The sequence below is a fragment of the Gopherus evgoodei genome, chromosome 6 (genome assembly GCF_007399415.2).
Source record: "Gopherus evgoodei ecotype Sinaloan lineage chromosome 6, rGopEvg1_v1.p, whole genome shotgun sequence".
Classification (NCBI taxonomy): Eukaryota; Metazoa; Chordata; order Testudines; family Testudinidae; genus Gopherus; species Gopherus evgoodei.
This window is the reverse complement of record NC_044327.1, coordinates 3,265,889-3,286,881: the sequence shown is the minus strand read 5'-3', so window position 1 is coordinate 3,286,881 and position 20,993 is coordinate 3,265,889. Positions and strand designations below refer to the sequence as shown.

Genomic DNA, 20,993 nt, shown 5'->3' with positions numbered 1-20,993 from the left:
TTTCTAGAGCTTCCTAGGGGATTTCTGTTTCCTCCTCTCTTCTTGTGAGTAGCCTCCTTATCTGGCACTTAATAATGTGACTTTCTATTAGAAGGCCCCTGGCCTCTGTCTCTTTTCCAATCCCCCCCGCCCCCTCCAGTCATCATCCCTTGTAATAACACCAATTTCCTTGTCAGGAATAGCTTGCTCAATAAGGCTCGATGTCAGCATGATGGGGGTAATATAGCTGACAAGGAGCCTCAACCAAAGCCTATTAATATCAATGAGCGTCTATCTAGTGACTTCAGGCTTTGGATCAGACCCCATATGAACTTTGGACCAAATGTTGTTCTGTTCACTGGTGTAAATCTGAAGTAACTATTTACCATTGCGAAGGAGTGATTCATAGTTTATATCGAAGTCACTCAGTGGCATAACTTGTCCTTGTAATTAAAAATTAATAATACTCTGTCACTAGGCAGAAATTCAGAGTTCATACTATGCAAATGTTTTACCTGCATATTTTAAAGGCATTAACGAGGGGTTATTGAAAACTCAAGAGGAGATTTTGCAAAGCAGCCTAAGGGATTTAAACACATATTATCCATCTATGTTAATGGATGTGTATGTATCATACAATCATACAATATCAAGGTCGGATGGGACCTCAGGAGGTATCTAGTCCAACCTCCTGCTCAAAGCAGGACCAATCCCCAACTAAATCATCCCAGCCAGGGCTTTGTCAAGCCTGACCTTAAAAACCTCTAAGGATGGAGATTCCACCACCTCCCTAGGTAACCCATTCCAGTGCTTCACCACCCTCCTAGTGAAAAAGTTTTTCCTAATATCCAACCTAAACCTCCCCCACTGCAACTTGAGACCATTACTTCTTGTTCTGTCATCTGCTACCGTTGAGAACAGTCTAGATCCATCCTCTTTGGAACCCCCCTTCAGGTAGCTGAAGGCTGCTATCAAATCCCCCCTCACTCTTCTCTTCTGCAGACTAAATAGTCCCAGTTCCCTCAGCCTCTCCTCATAAGTCATGTGCCGAGCCTCCTAATCATTTTTGTTGCCCTCCGCTGGACACTTTCCAATTTTCCAACATCCTTCTTGTAGTTTGGGGTCCAAAACTGGACACAGTACTCCAGATGAGGCCTCACCAATGTCGACTAGAGGGGAATGATCACATCCCTCCATCTGCTGGCAATGCCCCTACTTATACAGCCCAAAATGCCGTTAGCCTTCTTGGCAACAAGGCTAAGTCGTTTAGGCGGCTTTGCAAAATCTGTACCTCTGTTCTTAAAGTACCAAGGGAGTGGGCTTTTTCTTTTCTATTTGGAAAAACAAAAATGGCTTGCCTAATTGTTTTTTATTTTAAAATCCATGCTGTTGCAGGGTACATTTGTAATCTCTCTCACTCTTTTGGTTAAGTTAGTTCTGGAAGCAAATTACAATGTATATGTTGATTATACTGATGTGTTCCAACAGACATTCGGTCACTTGGAAGATGTATCAAAATTTAAGGAGAGGAAAGTTGTTGGATACAAATGTAAATTTTGCGTGGAAGTTCATCCCACCCTTCGAGCCATCTGTAATCACCTTCGCAAGCATGTTCAGTATGGGAATGTCTCTTCTGTGACAGCTACCGTAAAGGTGAGAATTATAAGAACTGGCTATGTGTTTGTTTGAGATTAAGGCCTGATCAAAAATGTGCAGACTCTCTCATTAAATTCAATTTTGATTAGGTACTGATTTTCCTAGTCATCAACCAAATCGAATGGACAGTCTTCTTTGTTGTCTCTGGATTATTTTAATGCTAAATTTTTCAGATGTTAGTTACAACTTTCTTCTACCTTTGATTTGGGACATGAAGACTATTTTTTGCCACTGAGTATATCCCCTTTATCTTGCATAAAGGAATTTGCCTTGTCCGTGGTAGAAAGCGTAGGCCTCTGAGCAGGATGCTCTTGTCCAGCTATTCTGGGCTACTTTTCTACTGTCTTTGCCTCTGAAGGCAAAATTTTCAGAAGAGGAAACCTGAAGTGTGTACACACAAATGTACATGAAATTGTGTGTTACATGCTTGCATGCATAGTTACAATGACAAGCAAACTGGGTATTTGTATCCATAAACAGCCATTCAGATGGCTAACTAGTCATTTATCTGAGCCATTGGCCCAACTAAAGAGGCTGATTGTAAATGCACTTTGTTCTTCATGTGCAAATGGACTTTTGCTTCTAGGAAATTTGTTGTGCAGGGGAGGACTAGAGGTTACTTCCTCACAGCATGTTCTTCAGGATATCAACTGGGGTGTGTGCATGCAGTCATGCATCAGGATCTGTGAACACATTCCTTTTGCTGCAGTGAGAATTCAGAGTGGGTTGAGTAGCAGAGCTGGCCCCACAATCCCCTGTTTCATAACCCCTGCTGCATACTACTATAGGGCAACTAAATCCAGAAAGGTCTGAAGTGCTCTATCTAAAAGGGCTTTTATTATTTTGTTGTCCTTTCACTGTCCTCCCCATTTGCTTACGTGATGCTACAAAAGAGATTGTTCCTTTTCTCCTACCCAACTATCCTTTCCAAGAGTAGCCTACAGGATCACTGCCATCTTTTTGAGCAAAAGGAAATTACTTAAGTAGTTGAGTAAGAAAGCTGAAAACCAAGGTCAAATAAATGTGGTGCCACACTCTCTACCAATTTTAAGCTGTTGATCACAACAAAATATGTGCCATGATGAATAATAATAAGGGAGGGGAACAAGAAACAGGTAACGGTTTTTGAAGAGGAGTAGTGTTTTCTTAGAGTGCCTGTTGTTTTTCTCTTGTGAATTTAGTGCTGGTGGAAAGTGTTTGCTCAACAGTCCTTGGAAGGGAAGGTCTGGGTTAGTCCAGAGGCCAGGACAATGCAAGTTTCCTACATACCACCCTCCTATGTGTCTTTAAGCTGTTTTGGGGACTCCACCTCCAGGGCTTAGATGGTTGTTAGCTCAGTTTCTACTCCATTTCCATGGCTTTTATGCTGACATTGACAATATTACTTAGGGCCAGTTGTGAGAGTTAGTCTTTTTTTAGAATAGATTTGAGAGTATGGGACCTTTTCCTGAAGAAAGCCATTGATGACATGGGAACGGTGCAGGGATATCTTTAGAACATGGATGTAGTGGGATTCCAGGAGAGATTCTGAAAAGGGAATCTTAAGGTAAAGTTAACACACGGGGAAGACCCAAGGCAGAAGGGAGAGAGAATTGATGGCTTTGGGGGGGTATGTGTTTTTTAGCAGGAGGCGGAAGATTCTTCAAACACAACTTTGGAGGGTTTTGAGGGAGCAAAAGACCATGGCATGGTGGAATTTACTGAAGCTGAATCTGGAGCATCCTTGGAAGATGAAACCAGGCCTGGGGGCTACCACTGCAGCCAGTGTGACCGGGTTTTGATGTCTATGCAGGGTCTGCGATCTCATGAGAGAAGTCATTTGGCTCTGGCCATGTTTACCCGTGAAGACAAGTACAGCTGCCAGTATTGCTCGTTTGTCTCTGCGTTCAGGCACAAGTAAGTTTTTGCAATAGAAGTACAGACCAGTGATACTGCTTTCATGTGTGCTGACATTAAAGGGGGCACTGTACACTTGAAATCTGGACACTTTTACCGTTTAACTGCTTTTCCCCTCTTTTTGCTAGTTTTCAGGTATTCACATTCTTCTAAGTCCCCTTACCAGTATCTCTGATTCTTTTCATATTTTTAAAAAAAAATTTTCAGTCTCCTTTTTTCTGTGGGGGAAGAACACACACAAACAAAAGCGGCAAACTTCCTACACAGAGGAAACAATGAAATTGACCCTTCACAGTGGTGTCAAATTCATGAAATAAACAGGAAAGAAAAGAGGGAAATATTCATAAATAAGGAACCTAGGTGTTACCTGAAGCAATAGTTTTCAGATACCAGTGTCCTTTTTTTTTTTTTTTTTTTTTGGTGGTGGAGTTTTGTTGGATTGATTTCGAGAGATGTAGTCTCTTTAATACTGAGCAGTTCTCAAAAGCTGAACTTATTGTGGTATGTAAATTGTTCTATGAAAACATTATCCACGAGAGTATAGGGCTCTTCTCTGAGTGAGTTCCACAACATACTCCATTTTCTGATGCAACAAATTAGGTGTTAGCAGAAATAAGCAAACTTCTCACAAAGTATGTGGTAAAGGTTTTCTTAGACTGGGGAGAGAGGCAGCTTCTTAATTGGCTTTTTAAACTTACTTCTTGAAGGTCTGCCACAAAGAAATGTATTTTGTAGAATTCCCCCTCCCCCTCACCAAACCCCTATGGACTGGCTTGAGAACACATGCATGCTTCATCTATCCTCCAAGGAGACACCTACTCATCCAACGAAGGAGGGAAAATCCATGCTCTGTTCTTTCTTAAACATTCGTGGCATCATCCACAGCATCATAAGTCAGGCTTAAGTGTGTCTGCTCTGCAACCAAATCCATACCTAGGGAGAGAGCAGGATACAGAAAACAAATCTTGTGTTCTAGACAGGTGACACTTCCACCAGCACCCCAAGCCAGGTTATAACCATAATGTTTTACAGGCTCGGCGAGTAAAAGGACAGGGCATCCCCCAGGGAGTGTGTATTGGGCACAGGGGGCTGGCTCTGGGCAGAGGCATTCCCATACTGAACTGGCAGGCCCTGACAGAACTGCATTGGTGGAATACAGATTGTGCCACTTTAAAAGTGTAGTGAGAACCACTGCTCTCTGTTCTAAAATAATCCCCCCACCCCCGCCACACACAATGCAACACAGCTCTAACACTGAGGTTGCCTGCACTCTTCGCTGGCAAGTGTTATACTGGCTCTGCGTGAAGAAGGTGCTGGGATTAAATAGGGAGGATCAAGATGGAGTTCAGTGAATTTGTGGTTACCATAGAAATAGGTGCAATCAGATATTGTGTGACAATCTACGTCATCTCTTTAACTTGGGTAAAATAGGTAATTGGGAGAGAGAAAATCCGTAGTGCAAGTCTAAAAAAAAAAAAAAAACCCTAAAGAAAAACTGATTGGAAAAGAATCTCGGAGGTTGGACCAATGTTTTGAGTTTAATTGTATGTGGTCCTGTATGCACTAGTATATATATTCTACGTCTTTGGATGGGCAATCTCTTTTAATTGTTAAGCCAGTTTATTTCCTTGTCAGGTATTTAAGATGGGGTTTTGTTATATGAAGTATTGACACAAACGGATGCTCAGCATATTTTATTCATTGAGCAGATTTGTTAATTTCACTGGAATGGCAGTAATTATATCTCCTTATTGAATTTACAATAAAATTATTTTGCTATGAAGTGCTCCTGTAAATAAAGACACACTGTACATTTTGTTACTATCCAGTGTTAATTTGAATGGACTAAGAGTGCAGCTTGTGCACCGGTGGGCAGGAATTGTCATAGATCAGGCTCTTTTTGTGGCAGTACAGGACGAAAAATGCAGCAGGAACCCCTGCATGGTGTGTGAAGATTTGCTGTTTAGTATGAATTTGCCTGTTGAAGTGAAATACAAGCACATTTGAAAATAAAACGAAAGCACTTCTGAGGCTAAAGACTATTTTCCCCATTCTATAATTCTGTTGCCATGCACCTCTTACACATGCAGGCTGAAACTAGGACAAGAGTCAAAAGTTTTAACATACCAGGAGAAGAGGCTGTTGTTGGGATATGTCTAGCCTAGCCTAATGTTGTCGCTTGCTTTCTTGGGATTTGTGGACTCAGGAAGATCAGCTGGTTTAGAGAAGCTTCCAAACTGCAGGGTTCTGATTCAAAGGTTAAGATGTTCACCTAGTGCTTCATTCTTCTAAATCAAATGTAGTTATAGGTTGAGCTGTGATAAAAAGATTGATTAGAAAGAGTCTGGAATCTGAAAGGGTTTCTTGCCCCCATCTCTTGCTTTGACTTCTCACAAAGAAGATCCTAGCATAGATGTTCCCTGCTACCCATCCTTTCTTCTTGGGGTCCATGCACTGTCTCCCAAATCTCTCTCTAAAACCATCTTTTTTTTGTTCCTGAGTTGGCTCCTGCACAGCCTGCTGGCATCTTCTCCAGAACAGACTAGCCAGTTTCTATTCTCTTTGCCAGAAGAAGGCTTCCTCAGTAGAGCAGGTTGAAAAATTTCAAAACTTGCTGATTGGAGGGGGAAATGGGGCAAACTTTTCACCTATCCTGTTAAACTCTGGATAAGATTGATTAACACCAGATTTTCCCCAGTTATGCTGTTTTAAGTGGCTTGCATTCTGTATAACATTGGGCTCAGTTCTCCCACCCTTCCTCACGCTAGATACTACCTTGCTTTGCAAGTTGCCTTGTTAGATTAAGGTGGTACCCAGCATGAAGAAGGGTAGCAGAATCTGGCCCATTAGGTTTTCAGCCTGGTGTATGAAATATAGCTGAAGTTATTTAATATTTTGTGTTTCCTTTTTCTGCCTCTCCCTTGCCAAGTTTGGATCGCCATATGCAGACTCACCACGGACACCATAAACCATTCCGTTGCAAACTCTGCCCATTCAAGTCCTCCTATAATAGCCGTCTGAAAACTCATATACTCAAAGCTCATGCTGGTAAGTCTGTGTCAATTTTATAATGCAGCAGCTATAACAAATGTCTTACTCTTTGTTGGTCAGTGCCACTGTTACCAGTAAAACTTTCCATTTTGGGTGGGATTTTCAAAGGTGGTTCAGCATTAAATTCTCTGCTCCCATTGAATTTAGTGAGAGTCTTAACATTGACTTCAGAGGGAGCAGAATTAGGCCAACACCGAGCATGACTGAAAATCCCACACTTTTGTTTCTAAAAGTGTGCTCAGTCATTCAGCTTCTAGTAATGGTAGCCAGACAGATCTGATACTCACATGTTGATGATCTGCTGTTCTGATCTGTTTATATTTTAAATGACTCCTGAAATGAACTGGGATTTGCATTTTGGACTGTCATGTGTTGGCTTCAATGTGCAAACTGAACTTGGAGCCAGATCCTCAGCTGGTTTAGACTGGCATAGCTCCATTCATGGAAATGGAGCTTATGCTGACTTACACAAGTTGAGGCGTGAAGTATTTTATAGACTTTTGACCTATTGTATAGAATGAACACTCAACCAACACACTTGTGATAATTGAGAATTGGGAAAGTGATACAGGGGAGGAAAACGATCACAGCAAAATATTACACCGATGACTGTCTAAAGGTATACAAAGATCTAAAGGAGACACAAGATCATTCAGAGACTGATCTTGATTTCCTGGCCTCAGCCATGTGACATATTTCTGCATTAAAAAGGTTCTCACAGGACTGGGGTCAATATCTACTTACTCCTTTGGCTACTATTACAGCTTCCTTTTAATTAAAAAAAAAAAAAAAAAAAAGGGCAAATCAAATGAAATGCAGATAAGTAGACTGTCAACCAAAACAAACCACCACACAGTAATCTAGCTTATTACTAAAACGCAACCGTGTTAGACATCTGTCAGTAACTACATCTCTGAACCTCCAGGGATTGCGGATCGCATGGTCACATCTTGGTCTCATAGCCGTTCCTTCTGCCTGTTCTGCAGTGGCACAATTAATAAAATACAGTTGGTTGTAGTCCACTAACAAGAAGTTAATCTTTCCTGTTAAATTCAAATAGATCAAAATTAACCTGGGATGAAGGGCAGTCAGGAGTCGCCTATAGTTTTGCTGCTGCTCTGCATTCTGTTTCCTGTATTGATTACAGATTTCACACTTGTGTACCTTATCTTCAACGACAGCATTCATGTCAGGCCCTGTTCTTACATCTCTCAGTATACGGCTAGGCACTGTGAATTAGTTTAACGTTTCTGACCTCACGCTGTGTGGTATTACGGGATGGTGTCATTTGTACAGAATCCCATTTTAAGCAGCTACTTCAGTTTGTATAGTCCCAATAAGTTTTCATGTGTAGGGGTGCCTGGGTGCTTTTTGTTGACCGTCCATTTAGAATCAATCTCTCAAGCTGTTGTACGGTTGGGCTATTTTGTATTTCTTGTTTGAGCTTGTCAAAATTTTGTTTAAAAATTTGCAAGTGAGCCATATTTCCTCCAAACTCCTTTTTCTGTAGATTCTTGATTTTGCTATATATAGGTGATCTTGAAACCATGTCTGCTCTGAGAAACTCCCTACAGGGCCTGTATCTCACATTATGCAGGTACTTTTGGAATTTCGTGGTCACTTTCTGGAGTGTAGGTGCTGCTTTGTGTAATGGTTGTGTAATAAAGTTTCCAAAGTTTCATGATCTGTTTCTGCCTCAATCAGTGTCTACCAAATAGACATTCATGAAACCGAATAATTGCTAGCATTTTTTTTTCAATCTAAACATAGCTCTGTCGTGTTTGTTCAGTCCTCTGGAAACATAAGTAATCACCTTCTGGGAAGGCTACCCCCCAACCCATGTGCGTTTGAATCAACCTAGATCTTAGACTCTTCCTAATCACAAAATATTCCAGTTTCAGCGCTTCCATGACAACTTTTCTTTTTTTAATTCCCAAAGCTTTTTCTCTCCGTGATCAGACCTGTGCTAATCTGAACAAATTTAGAAGTGAATTTGCTTAGATACGTTAGCCTGCTCCTTATTCTGGGTCTTTCCATTTGTACAGTTAGTTGCCTCCATCTTTCTGGCTCTAGTCAAACTCTGTTTGTCACAGAGTACGTACTTTACATTCACTCCTATCTGGTATTTGTTCCTGTTCAATGTAATGTTCTTTCTTTTGGCATGTTATGGAATGTTATGTGGTGCCTGTCATTGTGGTGTTGTCTTCACCCCAGATCAGCAGATTGTTAAACCATTACTTCCACCCAATCCACATTCTAAATAATCTGGATCATGATGCTTTGGTACATCTCAGGATCTGAGACAGTCCCAAAGGGATATCATTTAAATATATATATCTGCAAAATGGGGAGTTGAAGATAGATCTTTGTAGTTTTTCTATTGTCAGACCTACCAAAAGTCTTGCCTTGCATCCAAAACTGAAAGTATTCTTGCATTTTGAAGTCGTAGATACAACCACCTCAGCTGTTCTCATAGAGTAGTGCTTATGTTTGAAACCTTATTCAAATCTTCTGATCCATAACGGTACTTAACTTGTTTGAGTTCATTATGATGTCTTTAATGTTAATAAAGTCAGTCGGTGCCTGTATTCATTCAATAACATCTAATTTTACCATATCATGAAGCTCATCCTTCTTGCTCACTGTATTTTGGACAGCATGCTGGTATCTATGTCCATGGGATACATTATATCCTTAATGCATCCTGTCTCACTAAGTAACCAATCATATTCTGGAAGAATTGCATTTCCATATTGTCTGTAAATGTGCTTTACACCTTTTATTAATCAGCATTCTTGTTCCACTACTTCGTACTCTGAGTGGTCTGTCCTTCTCCAGATACACCAGTGTGGGCTTGCCAGGTGGCCTTACTTGTGTCTTACACTAAAGAAGCTTAGTTGTTGTTGTTATTGTTTAATTTTAGCACTGGGTGGTCACCACCTTTCCATGTATGCTTACTGGGATTATGTTGAACTGAGCTCCAGTATATATTTTCAGATTCTCTTTTTTTGTTTATTTCCATGTCACAAACCCAATCTGTTCACAAATCTTATTTTCTAAATTTATGAAGAGATCCCCAACTCAAAAGAATTGGTTCTGCATCTTCATTATCAAAGCTTTGTCCTCCAGCTAATATTCATAAATATTTTACACTTATTTTTGTTTTGTTTTTTTCTGGTTTGTTTGTAACCCATGCTTACTCGGTGTGGTACTTTGTTCTCCCTTCCAGATAAGAGCCATACTTGCATATGTAACACCACAACCCTTGTGTTGGACTACTTTGCTTTGTGTTCCAATTGCTTCTGCACTTACTGCAAACAAATCTGGTCTCTGCAATTTGTTTATCCTTGTATTCCGTCTTTATGGCTTGGAATGTATTTAGAATTACAAGCACTTCTGTTCTTTCATTTCTTCTTAATGCTTTCCATAACACAGTTTTTGTTAGCCTTGCAAATATCCACTTTTCCTAGTATTGTCATGTCCATTTCTTGTAATAACCTTACCTTGATCTGGTTATCACTTATACCACAAATAATTCATGTGACTTAGCTTTGTTACGTGATGACCAATGATCTTGCCTGGCAGCCGGTTTCATGTAAGGAAAATGTACCTTATCCAAATTGCCTGGATCGCTGTATTCTTGAAGATTTTGAAGGATTTTGGCTAGCATCTTGTAATGCCCTACATGTTCCTTCAGTAATGCTTCTGGACCTGCTACATGTAGCAGTATGGAGGATTCCACCCTCTCCAATTACTGTGAAAGGCCTCTTGCTTCCAAGAAAATCTGAAAGTCCTGTACCCACCTCTTCCTACTATCTTTGAATCCCTGAAGCTGAATCAGCTCCATTTCGCCAAAGATTGTTTTTTCTTCCAACACCATGCAACAAAGTTGTGATGCACGGGAGTGCTGATGAGAGGCTGGCCTTTATTTGCTGGCCTCTAGTCATGTGCCAAGGGGGCCAGGGTTTCAAAAGGGCAATATCTTTGTCATATGGCAGGTGTCACTATCCATAGACTCCAGTACTGACTGTTCCAACAGGAAAACTGAATAGCTGGTTTTCTTTGGAACCAGTCTTGCACCAGATGAGTCAATGGGAGTTTTGCCATTGAGTTCAGTAGGAGAAGGATGGGGCCCCATTATTTCTTTTGTGAGCTGATGACTTGCCTGTATTTCGCTCACCCAGGTGAACATGCCTACAAATGCTCCTCCTGCTCATTTTCCACCATGACAATCAGCCAGCTGAAAGAGCACTCCTTGAAAGTGCATGGGAAAGCACTGACACTACCAAGACCCCGCATTGTCAGCCTTGTAGCCTCACTCGCCCAACACGCCTCCAAGAACCACACTCCTGCTGAAGAAGTGGAGGACTCTAATGGTAAGAGGTGCCTCAGAGCAAGAACCTAACTGTCTAAAGTGCTGTTTACCCACCCACCGCCTGCCCCAAAGGCAGTTTCTATGGTCACTTGGTAAAGGAAAATCTGAAGTTGCTTCTAAACTAAGAATAAATTTATTTGAAATATGTGATCTACAGAAGAACCTCACTAATTCATGCTCCTCTAACTTATCCAGCCTGTAACGGATACTCAGGGTATGTCAGGGTGTCTTCACTTCTTAGCAAAGTTTTATGGGGGAGATCTTTAAAGCCACAATTAGATTCTCAACTCCCACTGAGAATCAGTGGGGACAGGATATCTAACTCCCTATCTGTGCCTCTGAAAATCTCCCCTTAAAAGCTACAGGGTGTGTAGAAAAGAAGTCCAAAATATTGGCTGTATCAGGATGGTGGGTAAAGATGGTGAGTGAAGTAGAAGAGACATTTTTTCCCACCCTCCTGCCTCCCTTAAGCCCATTGTAAAAGCAGCATGCTGCTCAGGGCTCTTTGAATTTTGGTCAGTGTGGTTGAATAGAGCAGATGCAGAATTGAAGTATGGATGCTATATATGACACAGACCCTAGCAAGCTTACAGGGAAATAATGCAGCTGCAGGTCAAGCTCCACAGACTGGCAAGCGAGTTGGTACTTGGGCAAGAAACTACTGTGGTTCCCAAGTGAGCCATATTGACAAGGAAAAAAGATGCACAAGGAGCTGGGCAGAAGTCCAGGCTCTCTGGTGATCTTCAAAGGTTGTCTGGGATTTCCTCAGATCAGATTTTCCATGGAAGAGTTAGAAAGGAAGGAATGTAATATTGTTCTGAATATTCCAGAGAATGGTCTGACTATTTGGGTTTGTTTTGTTGAAACCAAGAGTTTCATTTCTAAGGGGGAATGGGGAAGAATGAAAGAGGACTAAACCCAGAGGCAGAAACCCCAAAAGACTAAAATAGAAACTAAATTTTTCAAAGAAAACTTGTAAAGATGTGAACAGCACAAACATGTTCCAAAAAGGCTGTTTTTCTTTTTTCAAAAACACCTTTTCAGTGACAGTTTTGACCAGCCCTGTTCAGATCCCTTCTTGTCACAGGATGGTGTCTGGAACTGGGCAGGGAATACTGACCGAGCTGCTACTGATATCATTTTTGCTAATACTGACTAGTCCAGTGAGTAAAGTATCTCTGGTGTGCATTATTGTGTTTTTAAAAGGTATTTCTCTGACTCTTCAGATTTCAAAACTCAGTCATTATCAATGGCTCTACCAATCTTTAATGTGAATTAGCAAGGTTCTGCTAATGATGAACATATTAAGAGATGCATAGAGACAATGTTATGGGCTTTGGAAGGATGATGCATTTGCTTTCTGTTGCTCACACTCAGAGCTCCAAGTCATGATTACAGGAGCAAGGCATGAATTAAAATTATCCTGTGTAGCCTGTTATGTTTTCAGTATTGTAGTATTTTTATTTTTAAAGAGGAGTACATCTTAGTTAAAGGGTTCTGGTTTAAAAATTTTAAGGTATGCTGAAACTCAGTCATTATCATAGGACGTCTCTGTTAAACAGTCCAGATTTGTATTGTGACCAGAGACCAAGACACAATTTGTCCCAAATAGCTTGATTGCCTTTAAACTACGTTAATAGTTAAATGGCTTTGAAAATAATAAAAGCCACCAGCAGCCAATTAGAAGAGCACGGGTGAAGTAATAATCATATGAACATTCTCAGCATCGCTTGGGAAAGGAATAACATGCTTTAAGTAATTTTCCTGACATTGCAGAGTTGGTTACAGACCAAATTAATGATCACTATGCTTTTGATATGGTTCGTTTTGGATTTTTAGAAGTGGCTGAATAGAGTTCCATGTAACTCAGACCTGTAAGCTGCAGGTGAGACGTGGAATAGATAAATGATTGGTCAGAATAATGGAAAGCAGGCAGTCCATGTGAAAGACGCTATTATGCCCCACTGGGGGAAGTATTAAGTGCGGTTCGCACAATACACAGTAGTTGGACCTCCACTGTTCTAACATATATAAATAACCTTCCCCTGGGCTGGCTATAATCTAGTTAATTTGCTGATGACTCAAAATTGGATCAGAGTGAGGGTACATCGCAAACATGGATACTGTATCAAACGAATTTGGACTTGTTTCATGAATCAGTAGCTATATGGCAAGAAAGAACAATTGAAAGCATATAAATCAGGCCCAGTTACTCAGCACATGCATTGAAATGAATGGAACAGAACTAGAGCAGAATGGCTTGAAAGAGACGTGGGAATGGAAAATGTGGAGCCTGAAAGAGTAAATTAAAGAAGGGGAGGGGTAGGAGGGATGCACAACCAAAATAGCGAAATGCACATTTGACACAGCCTTGCTGGAATAAAATGGTTCTGTGACGAGCGCCCAGTAGAAATTTTGCTTCCAGTTCAGGCAGAAGCTGTTTCCCAAAACACCACTCTTAAAGGTCCAAAGAAACACATTTAAGCTGGTCCATGCATTCCAAGGCAGGAAGGAATTTAAATCTGTATGACTCATTTATTTTAGCTTTTTCTTGGGAGCAATGAGCACAGCTTTACAGTGTATGTCCTGGAGCTGGGAAGTTTGAGTGAGAGTAGACTTCTAGGTCACTCTCGGTGATCCGGTCCTTGTTGGCTGTGTCATCAGTAAAAAGAAGTTCCAGTGATGGTATAAACTGGTCCAGGTCAGCAGTGAACAGTGGTTTGGAGGTCTGTGGTGAAATGAACAGATGAACTGTGTTGGTGGTGAGGCTAAGACCTAAACAGGCATAGAGCCATAACTGCCCTCTCAATTCCTAGAGCTGTAGGCCTTGCAGGTCAGGATTGAGTCTTATTAATGAGACGACATGGGAAGCTGATCCTATTTGTACCATACCTGGGTTGTGGAAGGGGGACTTCTACATGTGCACAGTGTTTCTGGTGTAGAAGGTGACTGTCACCATGATATCAGGGGCTCCTTAAATAGGAATCGGTACATTCTGTAAGCACAGAATTCCCCCACCCCCCAAACTATTTATTTATTAGGAAGTTTTAACAGCTTGCCATGTAAATATCAGAGACCAAACAATACTCATTGCAATGCTGAGCTTTTGTCTAGAGAAACATTATACAGCAGAATGACCATCAGAGCTCTCAATTTAACAGGGTTTTACCACGTTAGTGAGCATCTTTACACTACCCCCAACATATCAGTGACATCTCTGAATACACACATTGACCTGACTAGGCATGTCTGTCTAATGTTAATATTTAAAAAAAAAATTGGACAGGAAGCACCAAATTCTTTCAACAAACAAAAATGAAAGGCCGTGAAAATATTGTACATTAAAGTGCAGTCTTGTGTGTAGTGTAATCACTGTATTATGTTGCTGTTTTAAACAATAATAATCCAGATAAAGGGCCAAATCCACAGCTGTGACGCTACTGAGCGTCAGTGGAGCTACGCTGCTTTACACCTTTCCTTCTGGTTGTTTTGAATTAGAAAGTCAGCACCTGTCTTGCCTTGAGGAGCGGATAGTGACTGGCATGCTTGTAAAATCATGACATCACAAGAATAAGGAGACTCGAAACTAAGCATTTGAAAGTTTTTGTTTTTTGTTTTTGTGTTTTGTCAAACCGTTTTTTTTTGTGTTTGGTGGGTTTCTTCGAACCTTTCTTTCACTTCCAAGTCTAAGGAGCAGTTTGGAGAAAGGACATCTTTGGCTCTGTCTCTAGTAACCCATACTAGTTTGTTACAGCTGCACAAACTCGTCATGTAGACGCACCACTCTGGTGCAAAGTGGGGCTTTACATCTGTGCAGCTTAATCCAGTAATATGCAGAAGTTACACTGGTGTACCTATAACAAGTGCAAATTTCCTTACTGTAGGCAGGGCCTGAGTTATAGATTAATTACCCCTTCTTTCAGGGTGAGAGATCTTACTACACATGCGCTGAGATCCTCCAGCAAAACTAGGGAAAGCCTGATTGGACTTTCCAAGGCAGTACTATACCCTGCTCCATCCCTTTTACAGATGGGAGGAAGCATAAATCTTTCAGTTTGCCTGTAAGTAGTTACACGAGGCTGGGGCTTAAGTGTTTGCAGGACTGAGTGTCAAAATCCTAGATGCCTTCATTCTCCCCAAGGGAAGCTTCTGAGACCTGTAAATCGGGCTGTGTCTTCCATGCAAGTTTCAGTCCTAAACAAATATCTTTGGAAGTTGAAGGCAATGTTACTTCATTTTAAAAAGGAGAGAGACAGAGAAATACTTGAGTGGGTCCTATAACATTTAAAATATTTAAAAAAAATACCCAACAGCTTAATAAATGGGTTGGCATTTTTATTATTATTTCATGCACGTTGTACTTAAAAGCAAAGTCATCATGGTTGCTCACCCATGCTCACTTTGAGTGATACTTATTTTTTTGAATAGCCTGATTGGGTTTTCATGGGACTGCAGAGAAAGATACTACTCTATGTAAGTAAGGTTGGCAGAAACTGGAGATACCCTTTGGAAGCAATACAATGCACTTTATGCATGCTCCTGCGACTCAGTGGCCATCCCCTTCCCTCCATGCATGCCAAGAAAAATATTTGCCCATCATAAATACAGGCACACATTACAGAACACATACAGAGTGAGTAATGTTCAAAACAGAAGCTTTTTTGAGTTTCACCTTATGGTATGCATCAGTGTGTTCACTTTTTTTTTTTTTTTTTAGCAGCAACTCAAAACAGACCCGACACCTCAGTGTCAAAAATAAAAAGCAGATGTAATGATAATTAAATTCACTAAGTAGCAGTATCTGAGCTCCATCATTGTCCAAAGCACCCAGTCCCATGTATTCAAGCTCTTCTTGAACTTTGTTATTTTCCCTTTGATAAAGGTCATTGCCTCATCTGGAGACTGAAATATAAAGACGTGTCTGTCTTGATTCGCTGGAGCCTGGCTGGGCACAGAACTGCTCAACTGAGTCCCCTCTTTTAAGCTGTTGTCTGAAAGGTGCAAATCCATTTTTTTTTCCCCTTCCCATCCCCTTTTCAGAAGTGATGCTGCATAGTCAGGAAAAATACCTATCTCATGCTCTTTGACGGCTGAAATCCCCTTGGGCTCAAACGGCCTTCCAAATATTTATTAGAGGGAGCTGATGTGGCAGCAGAACAACACAAGAAGCCTGGGTGAGGAGAGGGGTTCTCAGAAGACCAGCAAGACAGGAACAGATCCATTGAGTTGCACATAGCTAGTGATCCACTTTTCCCACAAAAAACAACTACAACTTGTCCGGGCAGATCCTTCAGCATACTCAGAGACTTCAGCTGCCCCTTGATTTTTTGTGTAGGCCTTAGTTTCTAGCTCACCTTTTGTCTTAGGTGCAGTGTTGTCCTCCTTCAAAGTGTTTTAATAGCCTCCTATCCAGAGGTCTCTAAATCTATCACTTCTAAGGCCAGTTGTTTAATTTTCACTTCAGTTATTTCTCTAATTTTATTTGTTTGTCTTGCTAGTGGCAGCTAGTGTTTTTTGGATGTCACACAGTCTTTTTTTATATAAGGATTCCATACTTGTAGTCTATTACGTTGTTAAGTTTCAGAAGACTGATATCAGAGTACGTTTCATAGGAATATTGTTGCTGTGGGAACATGGAAGTATCCTTTTTGCTGCATGGGCCTCACGGTTTTTGAAAGAAACCCTTTGAAGTTGGCAGTCCTTTATTTGGCTTCCGTTTGATTGGGAAGGCACAGAACCAGTGAGGACAAAAGTGCAAGTTCAAACAAAGCTTAAGGCATAATTGCTTAAATTGCAAGGCGAGTTGGATGTGCAACTGCACAGAATGTCTTTGGTGATCAGATAACATGGTGTGATGAACATGCTATTAAAACAAGTAGATGTCTCCATGTGCACATGCACAGTCACATTTGATAGGTATATCTGCACATTTGGTACTGAACTCTTAGGGTTATTTTGTGTATATTTGTGCTGATTTCAATGAAAGTGCAAGTCAGAACAGTTACTGCCCTTGCACAGTAAAAGACTCAGTTATTGCTAACTTAGGTCCCAGTTAAAGAAAGGACTTAAGCATGTCCTTAACTTTACAGACACGCAGTGGGCATATTGAACGCTAGGAAAGTACTTACAGTGCATGAAGTTAAGCATATGCATAATTCTTTGCTCAAGTCCTTAGTTTTGCTGGTTTAGTGTTGGACTTTTTTTCATCTAAACAACCACTTTGGGTTTGATTACTACTCTCCTAAAATGTATCCTTTTTAAAACAAAACACTTCGCATTTGTTTAGAGTAGAGAAACTCCTAAAATGGAGAATTGCTTATGATTTTTCTTTTCTTTTTGTCTTTGCGTTATTACAACTTAAAGATGTCCAGATAGACTTAAAACAACAAAGCAAAAACTTTGAAGGCTGAAATAAATAAAAATATTTCTTTTCTTAATGGTTTCTTGCAAAGCTCTGGTCTTACATCAAATGTTTTCCACAAAGTCAGAAACCACAGAAGATAATGGTTTAGTGGCTTGATTAAGATGGACAGACCTCTGCAGTGTAAAACTCCTTTATGCATTCTTATTTTGTATACCCAACCCAAAACTGGAATGAAAAAATGTGTGGCTGATGTATTGCATTATGATTCTGAAAGGAAGTTAGCCTGGAGACTTAAATGATTTTTTTTTCAGAGTGGTGACATGTAAAATTGTATTTGCAAGCCTGAGGTGGTCATCGGAAGCTATTTCCCCAATAGGAAGTGGGTATTCGCCCACGAAAGCTCATGCTCCAAAACGTCTGTTAGTCTATAAGGTGCCACAGGATTCTTTGCTGCTATTTCCCCAGTAACATTGGTTGAGGGTTTTTTGGTTTGTTTGTTTTGTTTTTTTAATTATTTTTAAACTAATGCTCTGTGGTTCACTTTAAGCCAGCAAGTGCATTTTGACAGTATTATACATATTTGTAAAGTACACAGGAGCGACACATCTTAATCACCTTTCAGAGAGAGAGAGAGAGAGAGAGACAAGCTGAAGGGAAAAAAGTAGTCAAAATGTATGGAGAATGACAGTGATTGCTTAAAAATAAAACACTTGACTTCTACTATTACTTAAAAAAACCAAACAAACCAGCCTGAAAATAGCAAAGGTGCAGTTTTCAAAATCATTTGACATTAGTCTAACTTTGCTACCATTGAAGTTAATGAGCATTTGCTCTGAGGAGCTGCCACACTCTCTCAGTCCTTCCTGTGTTTGATGATGGCCCACAAGTGATGCCAGTGCTAGAATTCCGATTAGTGCAAAACTTTGTTTCTATTTGATTGCCTGAGGTCGCACGGGAGGGAGTGGCTCCAGTATGTCATCTCCCTGTGTTCAGACTAGGGTGCCAACTTTGTAATATTTAAAAACCGGACACTTCAGCAGGAGTGCCAGAACCTCCTGAGGCCCCGTCTCTTCCCTTCCGAGGCCCCACCTCTTCTCCCAAGCCCCCAACCCCATTTGTGCCTCTTCCCTCTCCATCCCCAGTTGCTCACTGCTTTTCCCCTCTTCTTAGAATCATAGAATATCAGGGTTGGAAGGGACCTCAGGAGGTCTTCTAGTCCAACCCCCCGCTCAAAGCAGGACCAACCCCAATTAAATCATCCCAGCCAGGGCTTTGTCAAACCTCATCTTAAAAACCTCTAAGGAAGGAGATTCCACCATCTCCCTAGGTAACCCATTCCAGTGCTTCACCCCCTCCTAGTGAAAAGGTTTTTCCTAATATCCAACCTAAACCTCCCCCTCTGCAACTTGAGACCATTACTCCTCATTCTGTCATCTGCTACCACTGAGAACAGTCTAGATCCATCCTCTTTGGAACTCCCTTTCAGGTAGTTGAAAGCAGCTATCAAATCCCCCCTCACTCTTCTCTTTTGCAGACTGAACAATCCCAATTCCCTCAGCCTCTCTTCATAAGTCATGTGTTCCAGCCCCCTACTCATTTTTGTTGCCCTCTGCTGGACTCTTTCCAATTTTTCTACATCCTTCTTGTAGTGGGGGGCCCAAAACTGGACACAGTACTCCAGATGAGGCCTCACCAATGTCAAATAGAGGGGAATGATCACATCCCTCGATCTGTTGGCAATGCCCCTACTTATACAGCCCAAAATACCGTTAGCCTTCTTGGCAACAAGGGTACACTGTTGACTCACATCCAGCTTCTCGTCCACTGTAACCCCTAGGTCCTTTTCTGCAAAACTGCTTCCTAGCCATTCGGACCCTAATCTGTAGCAGTGCATGGGTTTCTTCTGTCCTAAGTGCAGAACTCTGCACTTGTCCTTGTTGAACCTCATCAGGTTTCTTTTGGCCCAATCCTCCTTCCCCTGTTTCTCTCCCCCTTCGCTCAGGTTGAGAGGGACTCAACTGTGGAGCTGGGGCATGGAGCTGTAGCTGCCCGATGCAAGTGGGCGGCGGCCTGGCTGAGTAGGGGCTGGCATGGGTTATGACCGGGTGCATCCACGCCTTCTCTGCCTGCATTAACCAGACTTTTGGTGTCTGGTCAGTAGATCTGACCAGACACTGTCAGGTCCCCTTTTTGACTGGAAAGTCCAGTCGAAAAGCAGACACCTGGCCACCTTAGTTAAGGCCCTTCATTACTGCTGCTTTGCACTGCTCTAGCACCTTTCATCAAAAGATCTCAAAGAGCTTTGTAAAGGACCGTCAGCTTTATGTCCATTTGATGTGTGAGGACATAGATGCACAGAGGTTCATATCAACATTTTTGCACCTGGGTGCCTAAAGTTTTGGCACCTACATACTTAATTAGGCATCTGAATATGTAGCTTGATTCTTCAAGTGTCAGTGAGATTTTAGCACCAAAGTGTGGCACTCGTGTTTGAAAATATTCACCAAAGTGGCTTGATTAAGATTGCTCAGACAACTTCCTGTTCCTCTTTCTAGTTTTAGAATTGCACCCAGGCCAATTGGAGGGGCTGGACATCAGGCCAATCAGTGTGGCTGGACACTAGGCCAGTTGGTGGAGCTGGACATTGGCTCCAATCAGGAGCTTTGTGGGCAGAGTTCTACCAGTCCCCTCCCATGCTGGTTCTGGAGAGCTTTCGGGTGGCAGTCATGGTCTAGGTGCTGCTTGGGGACTTGTGGGCCTAAATTCAAGACCCATGATCCTTCACACCTTGCCCCGGTGTCCACTATTAATCTTGATATTCTCCAGAGCAAGTTTAGTCATGGAAACAGGAGTTGCCAGACTGGATTGGACTGGGTGGCTATCTAATCCAGAGGAAGGTGCAAGAAACCATGTAACGAGCAGTTAAGGAATAAGGGAGGGATAGCTCAGTGGTTTAAGTGTTGACCTGCTAAACTCAGAATTGTGAGTTCAATCCTTGAGGGGGCCACTTAGGGATCTGGGCCAAAAATCAGTGCTTGGTCCTGCTAGTGAAGGCAGGGGGTGGACTCAATGACCTTTCAAAGTCCCTTCCAGTTCTAGGAGATAGGATATCTCCATTTATTTATAACCTGCTCTTGGGGGAAGTTTCTTTCTAATACCCAATAGTTAGACACTATGTTAAGCCTTGAAGCACAGGGCTTAAACGTAGAAATGCAGTTCAGTTACTGCAGTTTGTATATATATATAGATACACACACATAAACATGCACACAGATCCAGAATAATGAAGAAACATTTAAATACTTTGTGTTTGGTGATCTAGAATATCAGGGTTGGAAGGGACCTCACGTAGTCCAACCCCTGGCTCAAAGCAGGACTAATCCCCAGACAGGTTTTTGCCCTAAATGGCTCCCTCAAGGATTGAACTCACAGCCCTGGGTTTAAGCAGGCTAATGCTCAAACCACTGAGCTATCCCTCCCCTGAATGATCATGTTTATTAAACAAGAAGGGAATTGCAAAGCAGACTAAAATAAGTCTGAGATGATTACAAGTTCATAAGACACACTCAGCCCTTTACACTTGGAATGAGGAATGAATGGTAGATGGAAATTTACATAAATTAAGAAACTAACTATTATTGATCACGCCCAGTTGTTGAATGGTTAAATCTA

The 20,993-nt window shown here is 41.4% G+C and overlaps 1 protein-coding gene across 9 annotated transcripts in view; it reads left to right on the top strand.

Moving 5' to 3' along the window:
- Nucleotides 1-20,993, top strand: part of ZNF462 (zinc finger protein 462) — a 110,859-nt gene that overhangs the window by 55,650 nt on the left and 34,216 nt on the right. For 6 of the 9 annotated variants that reach the window (XM_030567577.1, XM_030567574.1, XM_030567575.1 and 3 more), the window contains 4 exons: nt 1,468-1,632; nt 3,260-3,531; nt 6,461-6,579; nt 10,767-10,958. In XM_030567577.1, coding sequence (XP_030423437.1) covers nt 1,468-1,632; nt 3,260-3,531; nt 6,461-6,579; nt 10,767-10,958 — 748 coding nt within the window. The remainder of the gene's footprint in view (nt 1-1,467; nt 1,633-3,259; nt 3,532-6,460; nt 6,580-10,766; nt 10,959-20,993) is intronic. The other 3 variants (XM_030567572.1, XM_030567570.1, XM_030567573.1) reach the window with 3 other exon arrangements.